Below are 23467 nucleotides of genomic sequence, written 5' to 3' on the forward strand. Positions count from 1 at the left end.
TTAAAATGTTTATTGGGGAGTAATTACTAGTTTTTAAATGTGCACTCAGTTCTTGCGTGTTTAACTGGTTGTTTAACAGTAGTCTATCCCACTCTTAGTGTCTGTGACCAGTACCTGTTGTGACAGTGATTGGTGCACTGGCCAGGCTAACACAGTTGCCATCCTCAGCTGTGACTGTTATAGTGTAGTTCTGTCCACAGTCCAGGTCTGAGAAAGAGCAGGATGTATCTATGTTGGTACATGTGCGGTTGTTCGCCCTGGCGCTCACGGCATGAACAGTGTAAATGCTGGCACCCCGTGCTGGATCCCAGGTTACAGTGGTGATGGACGTTTCGCAGTCTGTTGTCGCCACAACATAAGTGGGAACACAGGGAGCTGAGAGAGACAGCAGTGTGTGTTAGGAAAGCCACAGATTCACAAACATGAAGCAGTATAAGAAAATGTATGTGGCTAATGTGTGTCCACTAAATAGAAAAATTTGTTGAAGAGTTTGGATCCATAACAAACTCTTTTTTCATCATGTTTTTGGGGGAGAATTCTCAAAACTACTTTATTATCACTTATTTATCAGCTATATCAGTCTCAGTCTTTATTAGCTATATCAGTCTCAGGCTAAGGTTATCCCTAACCTGTGTGCAGCTTTGTCTCACCTGTGTCAAGACTGAAGTTCTCGCTGGGTTCACTGGTGCAGTTTCCATGCAACCCAACCACATTGAGTGTATACGACTCTCCACACCGTAGCTGTGTGAATGTGCAAGATCTCTTTGTGCTGTTGCACACTATCGCATCACCACTTAAGTTGAGCGCAGTCACCATGTCAAACTGATCAGCCCCATTATTGTCCCATGTTACCGAAGCAATGTTAGTGCTGCACTGCATTAGAACAAATGGTCTCTGTGGTTGGCAGGGGGCTGATGGGACACAAATGATAGAGGGCTACAGCAATTCAACTTTTTTGGTTTGGAGTTGGTTTAGAATTGTTAGGATTAATCTAGTCAGTTTACCTGTCTCGATATGGTAGTCTGAACCCTCAATGATTCCACAGTTAATTTGGGATGTTGTCACAGCAATGCTATAGGTACGGCCACATCTCAGGTTCTGAATGGTACAGGAAGTTGAGCTTGTGTTACAGGACATCCGAGTGCCATCCGTACCGATGGCCAGGGCTGTATAGGAGTCAGGATTGTTTGCACTGGGGTCCCAATGTACAGCTGCCGTGTTAGCATTACAATCTAACTGAGCCATCACGTTACTTGGCAGGCACAGTGCTATGAAATACATGTGAAGGTAAAACAAAGAGGAAAATGTTTTACAGATTTTGTCAAGTTTGCCTAAAAAATATGCTTTAAAAAAAGCACTTACAGTTTGATTTTAGATTAATGTTTTAAATTACCTGAGTCAAACTGGATGCTGTTGTTAGCAGTGCTGTTGCAGAAGCCAACCGCGGAAACCACAGTGGCCGTATATCTAAGTCCACACTCGAGCTTCACAGAACAGGAAGTAGTGTTGGATGTACAGGAACCCGTGTGTCCATTGTTTCCCACTACATTGGCCGTATAGGATTGTGCCCCGGCTCCAGTCTGCCAGCTGATGGTGCCCCTGTTTGTGCCACAGCTGGCAGCAGCTGCCAGGCTACTGGGTGGACAGGGAGCTGTGGGTCAATGGATGAGATTTAGATCAATACACGGTTTCAGTGGCCTTGTTAATGTGACCGTATTTAATATTACATTAGTTTTCTTGATTAGGATTCAGAAAATTCAGACAATTCTTCAACATTCTTTTTCAATGAGAGCTGGCGGTTTTCTGTGACGGCAGCCATTGATGACATAATGTGGGGATGTCCAGATATTTAACTTTATGGAAAAAAATGCAAATGAGCAGTGAAACAATGTAAAAAACTCCTGTTGTTCCAGGAAATTGATTTCCTACATAAATGTGCTAGTTTCTTATCTCTCATATCACTCGATGGTTCCTAACCCTAAACAAAGTCCCTTTCAAGGAAAGTAGGCTCAGTTGGTGGTAGGGGTTGCACAGACTAGTTGACTTTAATGCTCTGTTAATGCTCCGTTGACTAGTTGCTGATCATGACCTATAGAGGGTGCAACAGGATAAGAAATCTTTGAAGTTCACTTCTACGCTCTGTTTTCAACAGTTAAAATGACAAATAAATGCATACTCTGAGAGCGCTCCACAATACATGTTTTATTATACCATTTGGATGCTCAGAATTGATCGGGTGAATACACGTTTTAAACATTTTATTGTACACACAAGTAAATCGCCGTTCTATACTCATGCGATGCTGCATTGTAACGCACAAACACACATCGTGCGCAGATCACACACACACAAACGTTCCGTAGCGCAGATTTTTCAACACTCTTCTGTGATTTATCAATTCAATAGCTTAGAAACTGAGAAGTTCTAGCATATATTTCTTAGTAACTAAAACCCACAGCTTCACTATTAGTAGAGAGACGCTGCCAGGTAGAATTAATTCACACGCAATCACTCTCTCACTAATGCATACATATAAATGTAATCTTTACTGTGCTACTTTATCTGTATGTGATTTAGAACAAGCAGAAATCTGTGAGGAATATAACGACCCAAAGACATATATAACAACAAAATAAGCTGTTATGTTGGAGCCATAGCTGTACACAAGGCAACCCGCGTTCAAGTCTCAGCTCGAAGTTCAGGCTTATTTAATGACGTCATCAGCGATTAGTCGACGTCGACTCGACTTTAATCACATAAATGTCACATTAAAAAAAATATTAAGTCGTTTAACCACTACTTGGCGGTCATATTTGCAACGTATCCGGGCAATTATTTTAAGAATGCAAGACCAACTCCTATCTAATTGAATGGAAAATACTGCTCAAAAGCAATTCATTTCTGACATGAACTGGCCCATAAATGTTGTATAGCATTTAAAATGTATATTGTAGGTGTATATCTAAACACTAACTGTAATGATCAATGGAAACCTAAGCTTAATGACTCTGCAGTGACATGATGGCTTTTCCAATTTGGCGATTGGCTCTTTTATTTAGAAAGCAGGACTCATTTCACCACGGTCGAGTGAATATTTTGGTATATACAGTCTTTTTTTTTTCATTTATTTGGTTAGATTAAACCAGTTTAGATTAAATCAGATTAAACAAAATAAACCCCTTCAAGAACCTGATCATCCTACCATACATTATTCATTACATATCTGATAATAAACAGTACGTAGACCAATGCTGTGTTGTAATGTTTGGCATTTGTACCTGTGTAGACCTGTGTTGGGCTTCCGTACGGACTGGTGCAGGTGCTGTCCTGAGCAGCCACTTGTGCAATGAAGCTCATTCCACAGTGCAACCCTGTCAGAGCGTGGGATGTTTGCACTGTGCTGGTGGTGGAGTTCAGCCCATTCACCTGACGGATGAACAGGAAGTAAGTGGCTCCAGACGCTGTGCTGGGGTCCCATGTGATGCTGATGTCATTAGTAGCGCAGTTGGTACGACCGGCCAGATTGGAAGGTGGGCAGATAGCTAGAAAAAAGAGGAATTGGGTCAAAATCAAACACTAGTTAGACTTTAAATTGCTGAGACATGTTCGTTTGTGTGTAATGCCTTGAAAACAAGGACAAGACAAATTCTCTAATACTGTGTGTCCAGTATCCTGACCTGATCTCAGGTTGACAGGTGTGCTGGGTTGACTCTGGCAGCCCCGTTCCACTGTAGACACAGTAACGGTGTAGTTCTCACCGCAGTGAAGTTCACTGAAAGTGCAGCTGGTGCCATTGGAGGAGCAAGTGTGAGTGTGGCCATTCAAACCCTTTGCCGTGGCAATGTACATTTCAGCATTCGTGGTGGCAGTCCAGTTGACAAGTCCCACATTACCACTGCATTGTAGAGAAACTTCAACTTGACTGGGAGGACAAGAACCTGCAGGGGGTTTTTAGGGAAGAAAATGGTTTCTTAGTCCCCAATTTAACAAATTCATGGTTACTAAACTTAAGTCGCTTAGTGCGTCCTTTGTAACAGGAACCTTTCACGGATAGGGTGCACAACTGTTAAAAAGCCATCAGATGATTAGTAAATGATGAGTAAGCACTGATCCAAAAATGTTGTTCATCCACAAGGTTGTAGATCCAGCCTAAATTAAGCTGTCACTCAGTAGTGCCTTGCACTAAATAGAGAAAATGGAGTTATATAATTTACGCCTGTAAATTTAAGTCTGAATGGATGACACAAATATATCTAATGTTCCATCTTTATGATAGTTTGAAAATCATATGGTAACTTGGTTGTGTGCTAGGTAATTAAAATAGATTAATAATTATAACAATTTGTTTCTATTATTAATTTACAGAATTATGATGTTTTATCGTTGGACACAGGTGAGACATGGACTGTACATTTTTGATGTGTTTAAAACTACCTACTTTTTAAGTTTGTTACATAATAGTTTATCTAATATAGTGCATTATTGCCCGCCCCCTTTTTCAGTGGCAGGAAGTTTTTTTCTTTTCATTAATTTTTCCCGTAGGGATTTTAAAATAGTTTTCATTAAACTGTTATGAGCCATTAATCAAGGCAATCAGCTATGAGGTGAATTACAAAACTATAAACTTTGATTTGAATCAAAAAAATGTAAATTAATCGGACAAAAAGACAAAGGTACAAGACGGTTTTAGTGAGGGAAAGAACTACAATCCCATGAAGCATTGCAAACAGCATAATCCAATTAAAAATCATGGTGAAATATAAAACTACTCATTTAGAAATGTTGATTATATGTGTAAAAACAATATATGTTAAATGTATTGCAAGATATGCATATATATATATATATATATATATACAAACATTTCAGTATTTTGAGAGTGTAAAGAGATCTCGATTTCGTCATTCGCAGTGCTTAATAGGAGTGGGCGGAGCTAAAGAGATCTTTTGACCCGTGTTGCTTTCTTCGACTCTCTGATTGGTGTAATTTTCTGTACAGCATCATGGGTGATGTAGTTTTGTCATCACAAATTCTGCTGTCAAACATGATTATTTAAAAAAAAAGCTAAAATAATGCGGGCTAACGGCTTTAAGCAGAAGCAAAAACCTCGTAGCTCACAGTTGGGCATACCTTAAGAGGTAACGGGTTTCAGTTTTGTACCAAACTGCTAATACACACCTGCACTGAAAGTGTAGGGAGTGGTAGGGAACCCAGCACACGTTTCAGAGAACGGTATGATTACAATGTCATAGGTCTGAGAACAGTGCATGTTGGGTAGTTGACAGCTGGTGCCATTGACGATACTGTGCCTGACATCACCATCGCGGCCAACAGCAGTGACGTTATAGGCCACGGCTCCAGGACTGCCCTCCCAGGACACAAAGGCAGTGTTGTTCGAACACTGTAGTCTTACAGTCACATTCTGTGGGGCACAAGGAGCTGAAAGATAGAGAAGTGGCATTATTGTCCTCTATCAAGTATTTTTTTTTCAAAACATCATCTATAGAGTATTTACTAAAAAAAATATAAGAGAACATTCAAAGAAATGTACAGCAGCAAAAAAGGCCTATTTAATTTTAAGGATCATAAAGAGGGTAGAAGATGGTTAGAATTTTTTTTTTGGTGCAAGTAACCTTGAAAAGCAAGTAAAACAAGGTAAAGGTAAATCCTCAGAAGAAGATTTTGCAGATGTCTCCTGCATGAGTGGTGTGTTTATGCCCGATCACCTGTCTGTAGTTGCGTGTGAGCTGCGTCGCTGCTGTTGCAGCGTCCAGACACTGAATCCACAGAGACATTATAAAGACTCCCGCACCTCAGCGAGTTGATGGAGCAGTGGGTTTGGGCTGTGCTGCAGGAGTCTGAGTGAGCGCTGGTCTCCACATGCACATAGAAGCTCTCTCGGCCCAGACTCTCGGCCCAGCTCAGCAGAGCCGTGCTGGTGCCGCAGCTGTAGTTGGCACTCAGTTCAGCAGGGCTGCAGGGCGCTGGCAAACAGTAGCAGAACAGCAGTTTCACTCACCTCTACATGTTTATGTTGAGAATATAAAAGAATATTAAAGACTAAATTGGCCAGGCTGATTTATAAGTCTGTCAATAATGCAGACTATAGAAGCTTGTTTCCGCCAAGGAACAAAACAATTTAAAAAGTAGTTGCCACTTTTTATGATGCAATTCTGACTTTTCTACTCACAATTGCGAGATATAAGCTCGCTATTGTGAGTTATAAAGTTGCAAGATTTTTTGCAAGATATAAACTTTGTCCCTTGCAATTGCAAGTTTATATCTCACAATTCTGAAGTTTTTTCCCACAATTGCGTCTTTACATCTCACAATTCTGACTTCTTTTCTTAGAATTGTGAGACATAAACTCACAATTGTGAGTTATAAAATTCAATTCTAAGGAGAAATAAGACAGTTTTTTCAGAAGTTTATATCTCAAAATTGATATTTTATAATGGTGCTATATACAATCGCGAGTTATAAATTCAGAATTCCAAGATATAAACTTTAGATTTTATAGATATATCTATATATATCTTTTTAAATATAGACTTTATATCACGCACTTCTGAAATTATAACTCGCAATTGTTTATATTGCTTAATTCTGAGGGGACAAAAACAGTCAGATTGTGAGATAAAATGTTGCATTTTTTTTTTTTTACTTTTTATTCTGTGGAATATTTTATTAAGCTTCCATAGTAGACAGTTGACTTTCAATTTAATTGCCAATTAATTTTTCATCAAATAAATTATGTAAATATTGCACATGGGTATCAACCATTCAGCCACCGTAATATTTTAAATACTATGGTAATACTTTATTTTACAGTGCCCTTGCACGTTGCATGTACCTACTGTAGTTATAACAGTAAATTACTCAGTACTTAATTGTGTAATTACACTGTAATAAGAGCACCTTAAAATAAAGTGTAACAAAATGATTTAATATATTTGACATACTGTCAGCTATATGTTCAAATTAATTATATTTTTACTCAAATTTAATTCAATGTCTCAGGTATTTTTAATAAGTAAGCAATACTCTGTGGGTATAGATTTATAGATTTACACAACAGAAAAAGTATGACTATAGAGCTCTGATTTTCTAAAAAATGTTTTGTCCTTTGCACCATTTTTAATCCCTAAAAAAAAGCGGTCCTGAAAAACCTTGGTTAATTGTACTGTAACATGCAATGTGAAGTTTATAGGACCATGCAGTTACTGATACAGTGAAACATTTAGTTTCACTATAAAAAGTTCCCTTGCTTTAATGGGAGCAATTTATGAATGCAGATACATTGTAATTTTGTCATGTAATACCACATTTATTTGCATTAAAGCTTTTTTTTCTAGAAAAAAAAATCTAAATTAGTTTTTGCAACATTTGAAGAATTAAAATGGAATGTATGCAATAAAAAAGATTGTGTCGACATCAGTTCCATCAGCAATATCAGTAAACATTTTGATGCGCTAATCTTTTTTTTATTTTATTTTTTTTATTCACATTTCAATTTCATTTCGCAAAAAATTATGCAGAATTTAAAGGTGCTAAGTCTGTTTCAGCTGATTTGGTAACTTCTGCCAGAATGCAGTACATTCAGTTTTGAAAAATCAGACTCATGTAGTGCTGAATGATGAATATGCGTCGTATTTACCTGTGATAATACTGAAGGGAGCACTAGGTGTGCTCTCACACTGAGAGCCCTGGGCCGTACCGTACACACTGTACGTCTGACCACACAGTAAGGCAGCCAGGGAACAGTTGTTTGCAGAAGAGCTGCAGGTGGCAGTGTGTCCCAGGACAGAGGTGGCATTGACAAGGACACTCACAGCATCTGGGTTCTCTGCCCAAGACACCAGGGCCAAATTATTGCTGCAATTCAGTGAAGGAGGAGACCTCATTGTCGGAGCACATGGCGCTGAGACAAAACACGGGAAGAGAAACGAAGGGAAATTATGTCAAGATTAGGCCAAATTAAATGTAGTTAACCAATTTAAACTAGTCTAAACTCTCCATACCCGTCTCCAGTGTAGTGCTGGCCCGTGCCGAGCTGTTGCAGGCTCCGTTATCAGCAAACACTGTCACATTGAAAACCTCCCCGCACTGGAGCTGCATGAGCTCACAGGAAGTGGCCGAGGAATGACAGGAAGTGGAAGGAATGCTCTGATTCTGTGTTTGTGCCAGAACGGTGTACCGGGTTGCACCTGCGCCAGCCTGCCATGACACACTAACCGTACGCGCGTCACAGTTGAGCACTGCAGTCACGCTCTCAGGGTCACAGGGAGCTGGGAAAGGTCAAAGGTTAGTCTTAGGTTCTGCCTACCTAGACATTTTATGCTGTATATGCATAATAATGTTGCCTTCTAAGCATCTTTTGGTCAAATTCGAAGGCGGTGTTGCCAATATCCTTGCCAGAGAAGACAACACCAGAACGAGATAAATATCTAAACCGACAGAAAGTATCTGTAAAAATAGGTCAATATAATCAATTACTAACTATTGTATCGTCAGCTTTAGCAACATGCTGATGGCTAACAGTCAACTTTTAGTTTCAAATCTACATTTTAATATTTTAAAGCTTAATTATTAAAGGCCAGTTCACACCTAGATGAATATTCGGTACAGAAATTTGATGCAATAAACAAGTATATTCGAATGAACGGCTCTTCTTATCTCTTTTACATGGCACTGCAAAGAAAACTGGCCAACCAGTAACATTTGTGCTTTTGGTCACAAGTCCAGAGCCGCTGCTGCTACATGAAACTACGACTTGGTGGCGCTAACAAACTGAGGCTTTTGTTAAGCAACAGTGAATAACAGAAGACGAATCCGGAAGCCGCTCTCTTGTCTCTTGTGTTTGATAAAAAACCTGGACGGCTGTTTGAAAACATGTAAATAATGTAGGGCTGTCACTAATGATTATTTTGGTAATCGAGTAATCGGTCGATTATTTTGAGGATTAATCGAGTAATTTGATATTTTTGCGGTAATAAAAATAGACCTACAAGAAAAGACCTAAGCCTTTAAAATAACTACTTTTTTAAGTGGTTTTAACACAATTTGCAGCCTTAGAAAACGGTCTAATATTGCGGTTCATGGATACACGTCTGTGGAATGCGCCACTTCCGGTATTTTTTTATTTACTCGACATGGATGCAATCGAAGATTCTTTAAAAAGGAATCGTGACAGCCCTAAAATAATGTTTGACTTACTTTCTTCTCTGACAATTGGCTGGAATACACTTTTTTTGCACAATACAAGATTTTTGCCCCTTGTATTGTGCCTAAATGTTTTACAATACTGGAAATCTGTGCCAGAGGGTAAATTTTGGGCAGTCGGAATTGACAGGTTTCACAGAAAATCACATAGTGTATGAAGGGCACACACTCTCATTTTTTCAGCTTCAGGCAATGATTCCATCCAATGGGAACTCAGAACACATATCGTAGAGTATGATAAGTTGCGTGCTGAAACTGAAGCTGCCAGGGTTGCAATAAAATACAATATCAGTACACAAGTAAATGAACAGAGCACGCTTAACAAATTAGCCTCAATATTTCACCTCTAATTCCAGTCTCGTTGTAATCTGTATACAGTCTATACTGACCGTGTCTATCGCATCCAAATGTGCTTGGCTCATTTTTTGGCAAAAACAACTACTGCGGTCATCTCCTGCACATCCATGTTTGTTTCATTCATGCATCTCCTAGCAATGAGTTTGTTGTGTTCGAAATGACCTGGAAGTGTGTGATGATGCCCAATTTCTCTCTGTTAGCATTTACAAAGTCTGCAAGTGTGTGTGTGAGATGCCTAGACTTTTAAAATTTGTTCAGATTTTAAAAGTGGTTTAGTGTTTCCAGCCTTTAGAAACAGAAATTTGCGTAGAGCTGCTTTGTGTACCTCAGTAACCGGGGTAACCGCTGTATTTCTGCTTAAGTGCCACCTACTGTCAGAGACAGAGAGTGGTTGTAAGATCATTGAGCCCATCTGCCATTTTTTTTAACTGAATAGACAAATCAAATACAAAAATCTGACTGAATTTCAGCCAGAATTTGTATTGGTGTGTACAAAGAGGCTGTAATCTTCATTTTCCACGCTCCGCTCTGTGTAAATCACAGTTGAATGTGCAAGACGTTCTATTGACCTTGAGCACGAATAGACTCTTTTAGCACAGTCGAAGTTTACTTTTGGCAAACTATACCAGAATCTACTGTGAACATCAAATCTCTTACTTATGAGGTGAACTACTTAGAAGGCAGCTGCCTATGTAGGCAGTAGAGAGCAAGGCAACATCATGATTTGTTTGTCAAAGTGAAACGGATTGTAATTCCCACCTGTTGTCACAGAGACGTTGGAACTGACTAAGCTGCTGCATTGGCTGTCTTGAGAGATGACATTTAGCGTGTAAGTCTGCGCACAGGTCAGGCCCGTGAAGGAGCAGGAGGGGTCAGAGGTCATGCAGGATTCTCTGTAAGAGTCTGGGCCGGTCAGAACACTGATGTAGGATAAAGCTCCCGCTGCTGGACCCCATGAGGCCTTCACCGTGTTACTCGCACACTCCACGTTGGCGCGGACTGATGTGGGAATGCACGGCACTGCCAGAAGAAAGACAGGGAGGATTTCTTATATGTCATTTTTTTCTTATTTTTTGAGGGGTGAAAGATGACTTGGAAGGTTTTGCTCTTCTGTTATGCTGTGATCTGATCTCACCTGATTGGACGGGACGGGTTACGCTCTCTGGCCCTTGACACTCTCCATTGGTTGCTGTGATGACCGCGGTGTAGTTCTGACCGCACTGCAGGCCAGTGACGACACAACTGGAGGTCGTTGTAGTACAGCTGAGCACAGCGCCACCTGTAGTCCTGGTGAGGACGGTGTAGTTTAGAGCTCGGAGACCAAGAGCCCAGCTTACGTTCAGGCTGTTAGAGGCGCAGTCCAGGAATCTGGACACATTCTGAGGGGCACACGGTGCTGGAAAACAAAGCATGAGAAAGCGGTTAAAAACAAAACTGCATGCATTTGCGGAAGAACTTTGTTTTGGTTGTGCTTCGGCTCTGCGTGACTGTGCAGATTAATATGGGTATTCTTCTGCTAATAAAACATTCACTACTAGACTTAAGAGATAAAACAAGTTTAGATGGAAATGATCTCAATCTGACTAGATTTAAAGATGTTACAGTAGCTTTAATCATTAACAGACACGGTACTTCCTTGAAAATAAACAACCATGATGAAATGAGTCTTCACAATAGATAACTCTTTACAGTGAACTCATATGGCTCACATATGGCAATTTACCTGTTCAATAAAATACCTTTCTCACCTGTGGAGTAATAAAAACTGCATCATCGAATGTCGCTTTTACAATATTTAAAATCCCTTACTTCTCACCATTTCCAAAAAGCCAAGCCAATGTTGATTCTGGTTTTATTACTTGCTCTGTCGCGTTCTCTTTTGGCCAGCAGACTCTCCTCTGTTTGGTGTTTGTTTAAAACAGGTGATTCCCCAGAGGTTTGAGATTTAGCTGCTTCATGCTACTAAACTAACAACTACCCTCTGCCACTCCCACACCACACACCACGTCAAAAGAGTTACTTTTCTCTATTTACAGATATGATGAGACACGCACGTAGGAGGCCACTTCTTTTTTCACAATGGTAACCCGAATAAGAGAAAGAAACAAGTGAAAGATAAAGACAGAGTTTGTTTGTTGTTTTAAATGTGATACCTGTCTCATGTCTGTACTCCACGCTGTTTGGACTTTCACATAGACCGTCAGAAGCTGTTACGACAAACACATACTCCTGTCCACAGTGCAGGCCGTTTAACTGGCACCCGGGAGTTCTGCCATCACACGTCACATTGTGACCATCTCTGCCTAATGCCCTCCCTCTGTAGGACACAGCGTTAAGACTGGCGGTCCAGGACAGAGTGGCGGAGTTGGTGCTACAATTCACAGTACTCTGGACGTCAGTTGGTGGGCAGGGAACTATTAAACAGGAGAAAGGGCAGGACAGAGAAAATTAATACATTTGAGTGAGTCAATGTCAGTTTTTTAAATGCCCTTTACATCAAGATTTCATAAGAATCATTCAAAAGAAAGATTTGTTAGTAAATCCGACAGCACCACCCAGACAGCCTCACCTGTGTGCAGGGTCACGCTCTGACTCTCCAGGCTGGAGCAGTTGCCGTCTACAGCCGTCAAGCTGATGGAGTACACACTGCTACAGTGGAGGTCAAGGATGCTGCATGTCGTTGTGTTGGAGAAACAACTTGTACGGTGCCCACTTTCACCCACAGCCATTGCAACATAGGACTGAGCACCACGGCTTGCAAGCCATGAAACCTCCACTGAGCTTTTGCCACAGGTCCGTTGAGCCGTCACATTAGTAGGCGCACATGGCACTAGAGGGGCAGGGTAGAAAGCATTAAAATAACACTCCAAGGCAGCACTGAAGTCAAATGATGAAATGAAACTAATGTTTTGATAGTGAATGAGTGCCTCACCTTCTCTAATCACTAAAGGTTCACTCAGCATGCTCAGACAGGAGTCGTTGTATGACCTGACCTGCACAGAGTACGCATCACCGCACTGGAGATTGCTCACGTTACAGGCAGGCAAGGTAGAGTTGCAGTAAACCAGCCTTCCAGTGCTCGTGGAGACCACAGTGGCGATATAACCTTCAGCATCTTCTGTCCTGTCCCAGCTCATTGAGAGAACACCTGAGAGGCACTGTACCTCACCATGAACATGTGTTGGACCACACGGCACTGTGGAGAGATCATTTTATCTAGTTTATCATCTGGTATAGAAGGAGTTTGTTGATATTGTTGATATCTGGCCAGATAAGGTATTTGGTTAAGAAAAGTTTATTTAATGTTTATCTTTCTTGATATTCTGAAGACTTTGATTAGTTGGTTCCAGTATGTTTGATTAGGGTTTCTGATTGTTATCAATGTTGAAAAGAGTTGTGCTACTTTATATTTGTCAGGAAATCTTTTTTTTCCCAAGATTCTTTGATGAAAAGACAGTTAAAAAGAACAGCATTGGAATTACTTCTGATTGTACAACCTTATGTGCAATATCATAATGTAAGACGTTTCTAAGCCGCCATCATGCAGTGTAATATATTTTTTTTTACATTTATTTAAAGCCCATTCATGTCAAAAACAATATGAACTAAAAAATAATTAACTAAGTTGAAAATACTGATGTGCACGGATAAATCATTAATAATAAACGCTGCAACATTCTGCAAAAATGTTTATTAGTTGAGTAAGAACACCTAATAGAAACCAACAGCTCAGAGACTGATGACCTCCAGTGGTTTTATTCGTTATTAGTGTGAACTAGTGATGCACGGGTCGTCTCATGACCCTCAGACCCCGTGGGTAACCCGCGGGTCGGGTTGGGGTGGGGAAAGAAATTGTCACTTTATTTGCGGGGCGGGTTGGGGCGGGTCATTAAATTGTTTTATTTTGCTTTAAATCCATGTATGTTGCGTGCAATTTCCAGCCTATATAAAAAATTTGGGAATATCTATTTTCGTATTTTATTAGGTTCTTTGATAAGGTTACAATACGAAGGCCGTAGCACTGTAACTTGCGTGATGTCCCCAAACCTCTGCCGTCACATGACACGTCACGAAAGCGGCGCGCCAAGCACTGCAGCTCCCGCCGCCAGCGGGACGATGTTTCCAAGCACTTTCAGGCTGAAATGAAGGCTGTTTTCATGTGCATTACAATGCCTAGTATGTCTATTTAATGGTCGCGGGTGCAGGGCGGGGTGGGTTGTAAAAATAGATACAGTGGTGTGGGGCGGGCCAAATAATTTCACAAAAGCGAGACCCACGGGTTGGAAAAAAGGCCGACCCGCGCATCACTAGTGTGAACGCACCTTCAAAGATCTATAACAGAAGTGAGGAGCACTAAACCTCTCTTACCAGACTTCATTTGTATGGCTTGGGAAGGCATACTGGGACAGATTCCATCATGGTGACTGACACTAATGGCGTAAACTTGGCCGCACTTCAGGTCGGGGATCCGGCAGCTGCTGGCAGTGGTACTGCAGCTGAGAAGACCACCGACTGGGTCCTCCATGGTGGCAGTGAAGGATATCATACCCCGAGATCCGAGCCAGCTCACCAACGCCTGGTTCTCTTGACAGTCTAGCACAGCTTGTACATCCCCAGGGGGACAGGGAGCTGAAAGAGGGGGCAGGGAGTTGGTTAAGAGATGTCAGACGTCAAAATAATCACACTCTTATATATATACATGTGTGCACCTGTTTCTACACTGATGGTTTGGCTGAAGGAGCTGTTGCAAATGAAGTTGGATGCGATCACAAAGGCGCTGTACATGGTTCCACAGCTAAGCCCAGTTATCTGGCAATTTGGATCCATTGATTTACAAGTGTGAACAGTCCCGAACTGATCCACCACCTGGGCAATGTATAATAAAGCACCTAATGAGGCCTGCCATCTCAAACGAATGGAATTTGCACTGCAGTCCATCACTGCGGTCACATTTTGAGGTACGCAGGGGGCTAGATAAAAAACAACAACACAAACAACAGCATAAGAATATTTAAAGCATGTGGAAATAGTCACATAAACTGTAAACAGGAAGAGATGAACCTGAGAGCTGCCTGCACATTTATAGCAATCAGAACACACAGCCAATTAGAAAAGTTCTCTGCATAGTAATTTGCATAAATCGTTTTGCACATTCTGGTTTGCTTGCATTTGTTTGGAGGACAGGGTTGTGGGAGAAGGTATTTGGTTGAAATTATGGAGGGCAGTCTAATTCAGTGGCTATCTTTGGTGCAAGTTAGTCAATTGTTATTTATAGCATCCAAGAACCACTTGTCATATTGATTCTACAATTTAAAACCAGGGACCTTCTTGTTGTGAGGTCACCGTGATATCCACTGAGTCACAGTAACACCTATTTCACCAATGAACTATTTTTTATTTTGCTTTGATAGACTAATTTAATTGTGTGCACGCACTCATGTTGTTTGTCCACCAGGGGGCGGTGTCACTTACGTGTATAGCCTACTTCTCCCAGAGACAGAACACTGGAGCACTCATCATCAGCAGTGGTGATTATCATGGTAAGACTCTCCCCACAGTGAATGCCAGGGATTGAGCAGCTTTGTGTCACTGAGCTACACATATAGTGGCTCTGATTGTCATTGTTACCAAAAGCCTCCACTGTGTAACTCAATGCTCCTTCTGCACCTTCCCAGCTGCTGGTCAGAAGACCTGTCTGACAGTTCGTTGATGACTGCATGTTCCTTGCTGGGCAGGGTGCTGAGGAGTGAGATTAAAGTAAAATAAGTGTTATGATGTCAGTTTATAAAGTCAAGATTTAGGCCTACTCAAGCCTACAGGTAAGATAAACATATCTACACTTTGACAGCAAATATTTATTGTTACCGGTTCGTATTTGAATGGATGAACTGGTTTCAGTGGTACACTGTTGTCCAACCAACGATGATAAACCAAAGACCGTGAAGTTGTAAAGGAGTCCACATGTGGTGTCGGTAAAGAAGCAGGATGTGTCTTTGGTCATACATTCCATTATCTTGTTGTTGGAGTCAACGGCCCTCGCATGGTAGTAAGCTGATAAATTATTTGGAGCCCAGGAAAAGATAATGACATTGCTGCTGCACTCCCGGTACAGCATCAGATTGGATGGGGAGCAGGGAGCTGTAAGTGTGCATGGAAAGAGAAGGATTAAAGTTTATTTAGATAAAAATGAAAGAAAGAACAAAGAAAATTGATAGCTTCAATCTTTTTAATCTTGTTATTTGAATTTATATAATGGGTTTCAGCTGTATTGTTACTCCAATTGTTGCTGCTCTGAAAAGAGTGATGCATGTAACATAGACCACAATACTCAAAAAAGAAGATGTTCTCTAGGGACTACATTTTCCCTGGCAGAGAAAAGGCTATGTACCAGCTCCCTGCCTGAAATCGCACAACACCTGGGATAGCTCTTGTCTGTTTTTGAAAGGAATAATCTTTAATTTTGAGAGGTAAATGAAAGTCTACTTATACTGCATTTCCTCAAGTTTCAATAACAGGGAACAATGCACAGGCCCAGTGGAATTTTGTCACATTCAAGGTCAGTTTCTGAGATGTAGAGAATTGAAACTGCACTGAAACCATAGCCCATGGGCCCTGGCACGAAACACACTCTAACAAATTTAGAAAGATTTCAGTTAGTTACAATTAACCGTTCATGCACTTTGCGGAGTACAATTTAGAAGTATTCATTGTATTCTAAGCATTGCCACAATTGGCACTATAACATTTTCTCCATAATTATGACAAAGCAACAGTTTGATGAAATTTGTTGGAACTTAACTCAAAAAGCGGTTTGGACCAAATTTTCTGAAGAAACGTGATTGCTTTATTTAATTAACGGATTTAATTTAGGCTTGTATTCAATTTATTAAATTATTAAATTTTATTTAATTTAGATTCTACAAGAACCACTGTTCTTTCTCATGTTACGCAGTATGTTTGAGCTTCTACAAAAACCAATGAGGTTCATTCTCATGTTACACAGTATGTTTGAGCTTCTACAAAAACCAATGAGGTTCATTCTCGTGTTATGCAGTACGTTTGAGCTTCTATAAGAACCAATGAGGTTCATTCTCGTGTTACGCAGCACGTTTGAGCTTCTATAAGAACCAATGAGGTTCATTCTCGTGTTACGTAGCACGTTTGAGCTTCTATAAGAACCAATGAGGTTCATTCTCGTGTTACGCAGCACGTTTGAGCTTCTATATGAACCAATGAGGTTCATTCTCGTGTTACGCAGCACGTTTGAGCTTCTATAAGAACCAATGAGGTTCATTCTCGTGTTTCGCAGCACGTTTGAGCTTCTGTAAGAACCAATGAGGTTCATTCTCGTGTTACGCAGCACGTTTGAGCTTCTATAAGAACCAATGAGGTTCATTCTCATGTTACGCAGCACGTTTGAGCTTCTATAAGATCCAATGAGGTTCATTCTCGTGTTACGCAGCACGTTTGAGCTTCTATAAGAACCAATGAGGTTCATTCTCGTGTTACGCAGCACGTTTGAGCTTCTATATGAACCAATGAGGTTCATTCTCGTGTTACGCAGCACGTTTGAGCTTCTATAAGAACCAATGAGGTTCATTCTCGTGTTACGCAGCACGTTTGAGCTTCTATAAGAACCAATGAGGTTCATTCTCGTGTTTCGCAGCACGTTTGAGCTTCTATAACAACCAATGAGGTTCATTCTCGTGTTACGCAGCACGTTTGAGCTTCTATAACAACCAATGAGGTTCATTCTCGTGTTACGCAGCACGTTTGAGCTTCTATAACAACCAATGAGGTTCATTCTCGTGTTACGCAGCACGTTTGAGCTTCTATATGAACCAATGAGGTTCATTCTCGTGTTACGCAGCACGTTTGAGCTTCTATAAGAACCAATGAGGTTCATTCTCGTGTTACGCAGCACGTTTGAGCTTCTATAAGAACCAATGAGGTTCATTCTCGTGTTTCGCAGCACGTTTGAGCTTCTATAACAACCAATGAGGTTCATTCTTGTGTTTCGCAGCACGTTTGAGATTCTATAACAACCAATGAGGTTCATTCTCGTGTTACGCAGCACGTTTGAGCTTCTATAAGAACCAATGAGGTTCATTCTCGTGTTACGCAGCACGTTTGAGCTTCTATAAGAACCAATGAGGTTCATTCTCATGTTACGCAGCACGTTTGAGCTTCTATAAGAACCAATGAGGTTCATTCTCGTGTTTCGCAGCACGTTTGAGCTTCTGTAAGAACCAATGAGGTTCATTCTCGTGTTACGCAGCACGTTTGAGCTTCTATAAGAACCAATGAGGTTCATTCTCATGTTACGCAGCACGTTTGAGCTTCTATAAGAACCAATGAGGTTCATTCTCGTGTTTCGCAGCACGTTTGAGCTTCTATAAGAACCAATGAGGTTCATTCTCGTGTTACGCAGCACGTTTGAGCTTCTATAAGAACCAATGAGGTTCATTCTCGTGTTACGCAGCACGTTTGAGCTTCTATAACAACCAATGAGGTTCATTCTCGTGTTACGCAGCACGTCTGAGCCTAAAAAAGAAGCCTAAATTAAATCTGTTCATCATATAAAAGTGATCAAGTTTGAAGCTTCAAAATGGTAGTTGCTTAGCTGTCAGTGGAGGGACAGAAAGCTCTCAGACTTTCATCACAATTATCTTTATTTGTGTTCCAAAGATAAATGAAAGTCTTGCGGGTTTTGACAAAGTTTTCATATTTAGGTGAACTATCCCTTTAAAGTGGATTATCACTACACTATCAATGCCTTCTCAGGTGATGTGCCACATTCATGACTTCACAATCAAGATAAATGCCAATAAACATCATATCTTTCATGTAACAAATACAGCTCTATTGAATGAAGAGCAATTTCTCGTCCCACCCAAACTGTGACCCGGCTCTTTGCCTGAGACTATTCAAAAACAATGCAGCAGAGACAATGCTACCTCCAGGGAAAGCGTGACTTCTCTATATTGGATCGGGTTTCTTTAAACATCATGGATGAATAGAGGGCATTGAAAATCAGAAGTGGAGTATAGATGTCCAGGCTGCACACCACAATGCTGGCAAAATGCTGATTCTTGTTCAGATTAGTTTTCCTGAATGCCACCAGTAAGGTTATGAAAGATGAATGAGAGGAAAAGAGGTTGAAGATTTTTTTGTTCCAACATCTCACCTGTTTGTAAATAAGTGGTGGCATTGCCGGTGCTCTCACAGTTATTTGACAGGGCTGTGGCATGTACCGTATATCTCTCCCCACATGTTAGATTTCTGAGGTGGCACTTTGTACTGTTTGAGGTGCAGGACAGAATTGCACCACTCTGGCTTATGGCAGTGGCACGGTAGGCAGTGGCTCCAAACACAGCTGTCCAGGAGATCACAGCAGATTGACTAGCACAGCTGTAGTCCACCGAGACTGATGTCACTGGACCCAAAGCTGGTAGAGAGAGAGACGTGTGAGAGAGGTTCTGAATTAATAGACAAAACTGAACTTGAAGAGAGTTAACAATTTATATAATACACAGGCTTTATTTATTCAAAGCAAAGTATTCTTACTGTTCCCCACAACGGTTTTATCTTATCACACTACCATTTAAAGCTTAAATGGTATACCCAAGTAGGGCAATTTTGTGGATCGACATCTTTGTTAGTTCTGGAACAACATCGCTATCAAATGATGATTTAAAGATAATGGTTATGTTTAGGGCTGGGGTTGGGGCTTGAACAGCATTGTTTATCAACCAACCAGGTTGTTGGGTTTTGGTTAGGGTTTCTAAGGTTAGGTGAAGGCAAGGATTTCAGTGTTAATCCAAAAGAAACGTGATAAACTCAATAAGTAATTCTAAATAAAATATAACTATCGCTCTGCTTTTCTGTATTACTGGCGAGTCATTCTACCGCCATAATAGAAGTGCTTTTCTTGTTCTTTATGCCACTGTGGACTTAATAATGTGGTAAAAAAAAGACCCTCAGCTGTGTCCAATCTCTTGGTTAATAACCTACCCACAATCTTCTATAACTTAAAATCAGGTATAATCATTATGTGGTATGCTATTGTCCAAAGTTAGAATCCAAAATTAGAGCTAAAATTTTAATTTAAAATCAGGGTAAGCTTGTTAAAGTTTTAAGGCCAAAGGAAGGAAGACAACCAAATTAAAACCAGGATTTGACTGAAGAACTAAGTCTTAAACAACCCTTTAAACAACCAGTCATATTTTAAGGTTAGTGCTGTATTTATATGGGGTTGGAGTTTAAACAACAGATTTAGGTTAGTTATAGGCCCTAATTCAACCTGGTATTAAGATGTGTTTTCAGTGATCTGATCACATGGTGAACCAAGACGCATACCGTTTTCAACTGGTATTAAAATGCATTTCAAATGCATCTCCAACATCTTCAACTGTGATCTGTATGTTTTGGTACACTGCAGCAAAGTGGGAATCGCTTGTTTTGGTGCACTTTCCCATGACATGTCCCACAATGATTACAAATTAATTCCGTAGAGTAGACATTCTTTAGTGGCTGTTAAAACACAAGAGTCTACAATATGAAAGCACTCAGGTTCAATGTGTTTTCAACTACTTGTCCACTTGTGATCGGATCAACATAAACGCATTGTAAAACCAGGTGTAAACAGGGTTATGGTTCTTGTTCACCTTCTGATTCAGGGGTAGGTTAAGATTATATTTTTTGTAGAAATATTGTCCCCGGACCAAGAAAAGGATGCCCAATTTGGCAAATCACCCTTACCATTACACCATTTCCATTATCAAGTGCATCTAGAATACCATCAGATCTGAAAATGTGATAACTATAAATGTCTGTTATAAATAATAATAATAAAAATGGAAAATGCTTTGCTTACTGTTTGTTGTATAGTTGACCTGCCTGGGTTCTCCAGCTTCCAAGAAAGCATTAAGTGAAGACACTGAGATTTGGTATGGAGAACAGGGTAAAATATTCTGCACATCCAATGTAATGCCGAACACATTGTTTGAGAATATTGTAGTGTTTAGCGAATTCCAATTTTTGACCGTAACTTGGTAGACCAGAACCTTGTCTACAGGCTGCCAACTGATGCGGGCAGACTGGATCCCCATCTGTTGGACTGTGATCACTGCTGGAGGCTGTATCACTGAGAGTCAAGATATTGATCAGCGGGGTTAACATTTATCTGAGTAGTGAGGTAATGATACTGTAGCGTTTGATTTGATTTTTTCATAGACTTTCAAAGTGAATAAGTGGGTTAAGGTTCACTTACATGTAGTGACAGTTCGTACATTGCTTCTTGCTCCTAGACCTCCAGCATTAGATGTGACTATAAAACAGTCATATGTAGTTGCCGGTCGAAGATTTCTAACCACTGCGCTATTGTTTGTAAAAGAAAAGTTGTACTGTTCCCTGGTCAATGTTGAATTTATCAACAAAAAGTACTGTTGTGCTGTTTGCACCGAATCCCATTCTAGCCCGATTGCTGTACTTGATATTGCCTTTGAATGAGTTATCTGAGATGTACCCGGTGCTACAGCAGGCACAAAAGGAAAAGAGTGTTGTTATCATATCATCTGCACACAATTTATTGCTGTGTTGTAAAGAAGGCTCAAGAAAGCCATATCAAATTATATCTTATTATTGTTAACAATCTTTGTCTATTCAATGTGTCAATATTATTTTTCCTGTAAATAATGACTTGTGATTGTTGGCTCACATAAATTTATACATTGAAAAAAAAAATCAATGTTATAAGCAAATTACCTGTCCTTGCTAATTTGGTATCGACACACACAGAAGTATAAAGCTGAAACCCTTTAATTGTGACAGTGTACAATGTTCCCGTCCTCAAACCAAAGACCTCTCTCCTTGAAATACTCCCAGGGACCGACGTTACAACTGGACTGGTGCTTGTGTCGTTCACAATCCGAAGGTCCAAAAAATAATTTGATACTCCCTGGATTCTGTTCCATTGAACCAACAGTGATGATGCCGTAGGAGAAGTTATTGAAATGATTGTGCAATCTGTGGGGAAAAAAAGGATTACTCATAAAAGCCAGTTGTTCTAGAACAAAATCATTACCGTGATCACTAACACTACTGTAACTAATCACCAAAAATATTTTTGTGACATTGATCATTAACTGATTTGAAAAGATCAGATGTTCTTTGGAACATAATGCTAATGAACATGATGTTCAGGTTTAGTAAAAATGTGTGTACATGTGTGTGTGTGTGTGTGTGTGTGTGTGTGTGTGTGTGTGTGTGTGTGTGTGTGTGTGTGTGTGTGTGTGTGTGTGTGTGTGTGTGTGTGTGTGTGTGTGTGTGTGTGTGTGTGTGTGTGTGTGTGTGTGTGTGTGTGTGTGTGATGAAGAGTTGATCTCGAAAACATTTTGACTTATAGCACCTTTTTGCATGTCTATTTGTGGCCTCCGTTGAAGAGTAACAAATAAAGAGTTGGAGACTATTTCTTTCACCTTTTTGATAGATATAAAATATTGTGGACATTTCTAATTGTCGTGATGATAGGCAAACTAGAAGTGTTTTATACTTTTTAATACTCTTATACATCTACATATTTATATTTTTACAATGATATACCCATCCCACAATCCCCTAGATCTAGATAACTAGCTCCATTAGAGCAACAATACATTATTACATTAATTCATACAACCATAAATGTAGACCTCATAAAGATCTGAAATGTGAAAGGACCCCTGAATGACTTGTCCTGTAACTAAACAAATCTGTTCTAGAAGAGTTAACTTACCTTGTGCCTGAGTGCTCCATATCTGTGCCAAAAAAGAAGAACAATTAAAAACAAATGGGTAAAATCATTTATAGACATGTAATCCATTTAGTAAAAAAGCATTCATATACAAATATTTTAATTGTACAGAATCATAAATCTACCTGAGTTAGAGTCACCAAAACTACAACACCTAGTATCTCCAGCCCTCTCATCTTTGATAATACCTGAATTATTACAAAAAGTGGTATACATAGTCAGACGCAAAAGGATTCTTTTGAGCTATAGACCAGGAACACCTGTGGCCAAAGAGCCAATCAGTAGGGCCCGCGGGGGCCCATCCTCTCCAACTTAATTCCCTGAGGAACAGCGAGATTACAGAGAAAAGAAGAGAGGGAGGGACTGATGGGAAGAACATATAGAGAGAGTGGAAGGGAGATAAAAAAATGTCATTGTCATGTTAGTCAGTTGGTCAGCTTTGGTAAATTGGTACTTTAGTTGATGTGAAGTCTTTTAAAAAAATGTGTGTGAAATACAAAACAAACAAACAAACAAACAATAGTATAAAATTGATTGTATAACTTAAAACTGTTCTGGGATTCAGAACTTCTTCAAAAGGTACATAAGACCATCTAACATTAATTTCGTTACACTTTACTTTGATAATATGTTTTAGAAATTCTCCTAACTATAAGTAAACGTCATGTCAACTATCAGAGTATTAGTAGACTCTCTGCTTAATATCTGCTAATACTTTACATTCTACTGACTATAAGGTAACCTTGCAACTACAGCAAAGATTTCTGGAAAATTTGGCAAGCTGTTTTAATGACATACACCCTTTCAGTCTTTTGCTATATTGAACTTTAAAAACTTAGATTTTGGTCTGTTCCTCATATAAAGCTATCATATGGCTTCAGATATGGAATATAGCGCATGAGACAAATGACCCACTTCTTGTTTTGTTTTTTTTGCCAGGCAGCAACAGTATTTTTGATAATTTGCACAAAACTTTCATGTTTTGTTGTACGGATATCTGGACTTGGAATATATCAAAAGAAAGAACAGAGCCTCAGCTTAAAAAAATAAATAAAAAAATTCTAGCTTTATGAATTATTTTCTTATCAACATTTG

At 39.9% G+C, this 23467-nt stretch overlaps 1 protein-coding gene across 1 annotated transcript in view; it reads right to left on the reverse strand.

Annotated features, from left to right (window-relative positions):
- fndc7b (fibronectin type III domain containing 7b) overlaps positions 1–21606 on the reverse strand; it is a 53778-nt gene extending 32172 nt beyond the window's left edge. Inside the window, exons 1-21 of the mRNA XM_077204599.1 lie at positions 20456–21606; positions 18767–19027; positions 15445–15717; positions 15052–15318; positions 14289–14549; positions 13948–14208; positions 12512–12775; positions 12149–12409; positions 11733–11993; positions 10715–10975; positions 10339–10599; positions 8022–8288; positions 7658–7921; positions 5727–5984; positions 5179–5439; positions 3678–3938; positions 3279–3542; positions 1394–1651; positions 1005–1268; positions 651–911; positions 115–375 (exon numbers count right to left, since the gene is read on the reverse strand). Coding sequence (XP_077060714.1) covers positions 115–375; positions 651–911; positions 1005–1268; positions 1394–1651; positions 3279–3542; positions 3678–3938; positions 5179–5439; positions 5727–5984; positions 7658–7921; positions 8022–8288; positions 10339–10599; positions 10715–10975; positions 11733–11993; positions 12149–12409; positions 12512–12775; positions 13948–14208; positions 14289–14549; positions 15052–15318; positions 15445–15717; positions 18767–19027; positions 20456–20690 — 5485 coding nt within the window. The 5' untranslated portion in view covers positions 20691–21606. The remainder of the gene's footprint in view (positions 1–114; positions 376–650; positions 912–1004; positions 1269–1393; positions 1652–3278; positions 3543–3677; positions 3939–5178; positions 5440–5726; positions 5985–7657; positions 7922–8021; positions 8289–10338; positions 10600–10714; positions 10976–11732; positions 11994–12148; positions 12410–12511; positions 12776–13947; positions 14209–14288; positions 14550–15051; positions 15319–15444; positions 15718–18766; positions 19028–20455) is intronic.
- Between the last annotated feature and the right edge of the window lie 1861 nt (positions 21607–23467).

The sequence above is a fragment of the Siphateles boraxobius genome, unplaced genomic scaffold (genome assembly GCF_051911475.1).
Source record: "Siphateles boraxobius isolate OS27281-9 unplaced genomic scaffold, OSU_SipBor_1 50, whole genome shotgun sequence".
Lineage (NCBI taxonomy): Eukaryota > Metazoa > Chordata > Actinopteri > Cypriniformes > Leuciscidae > Siphateles > Siphateles boraxobius.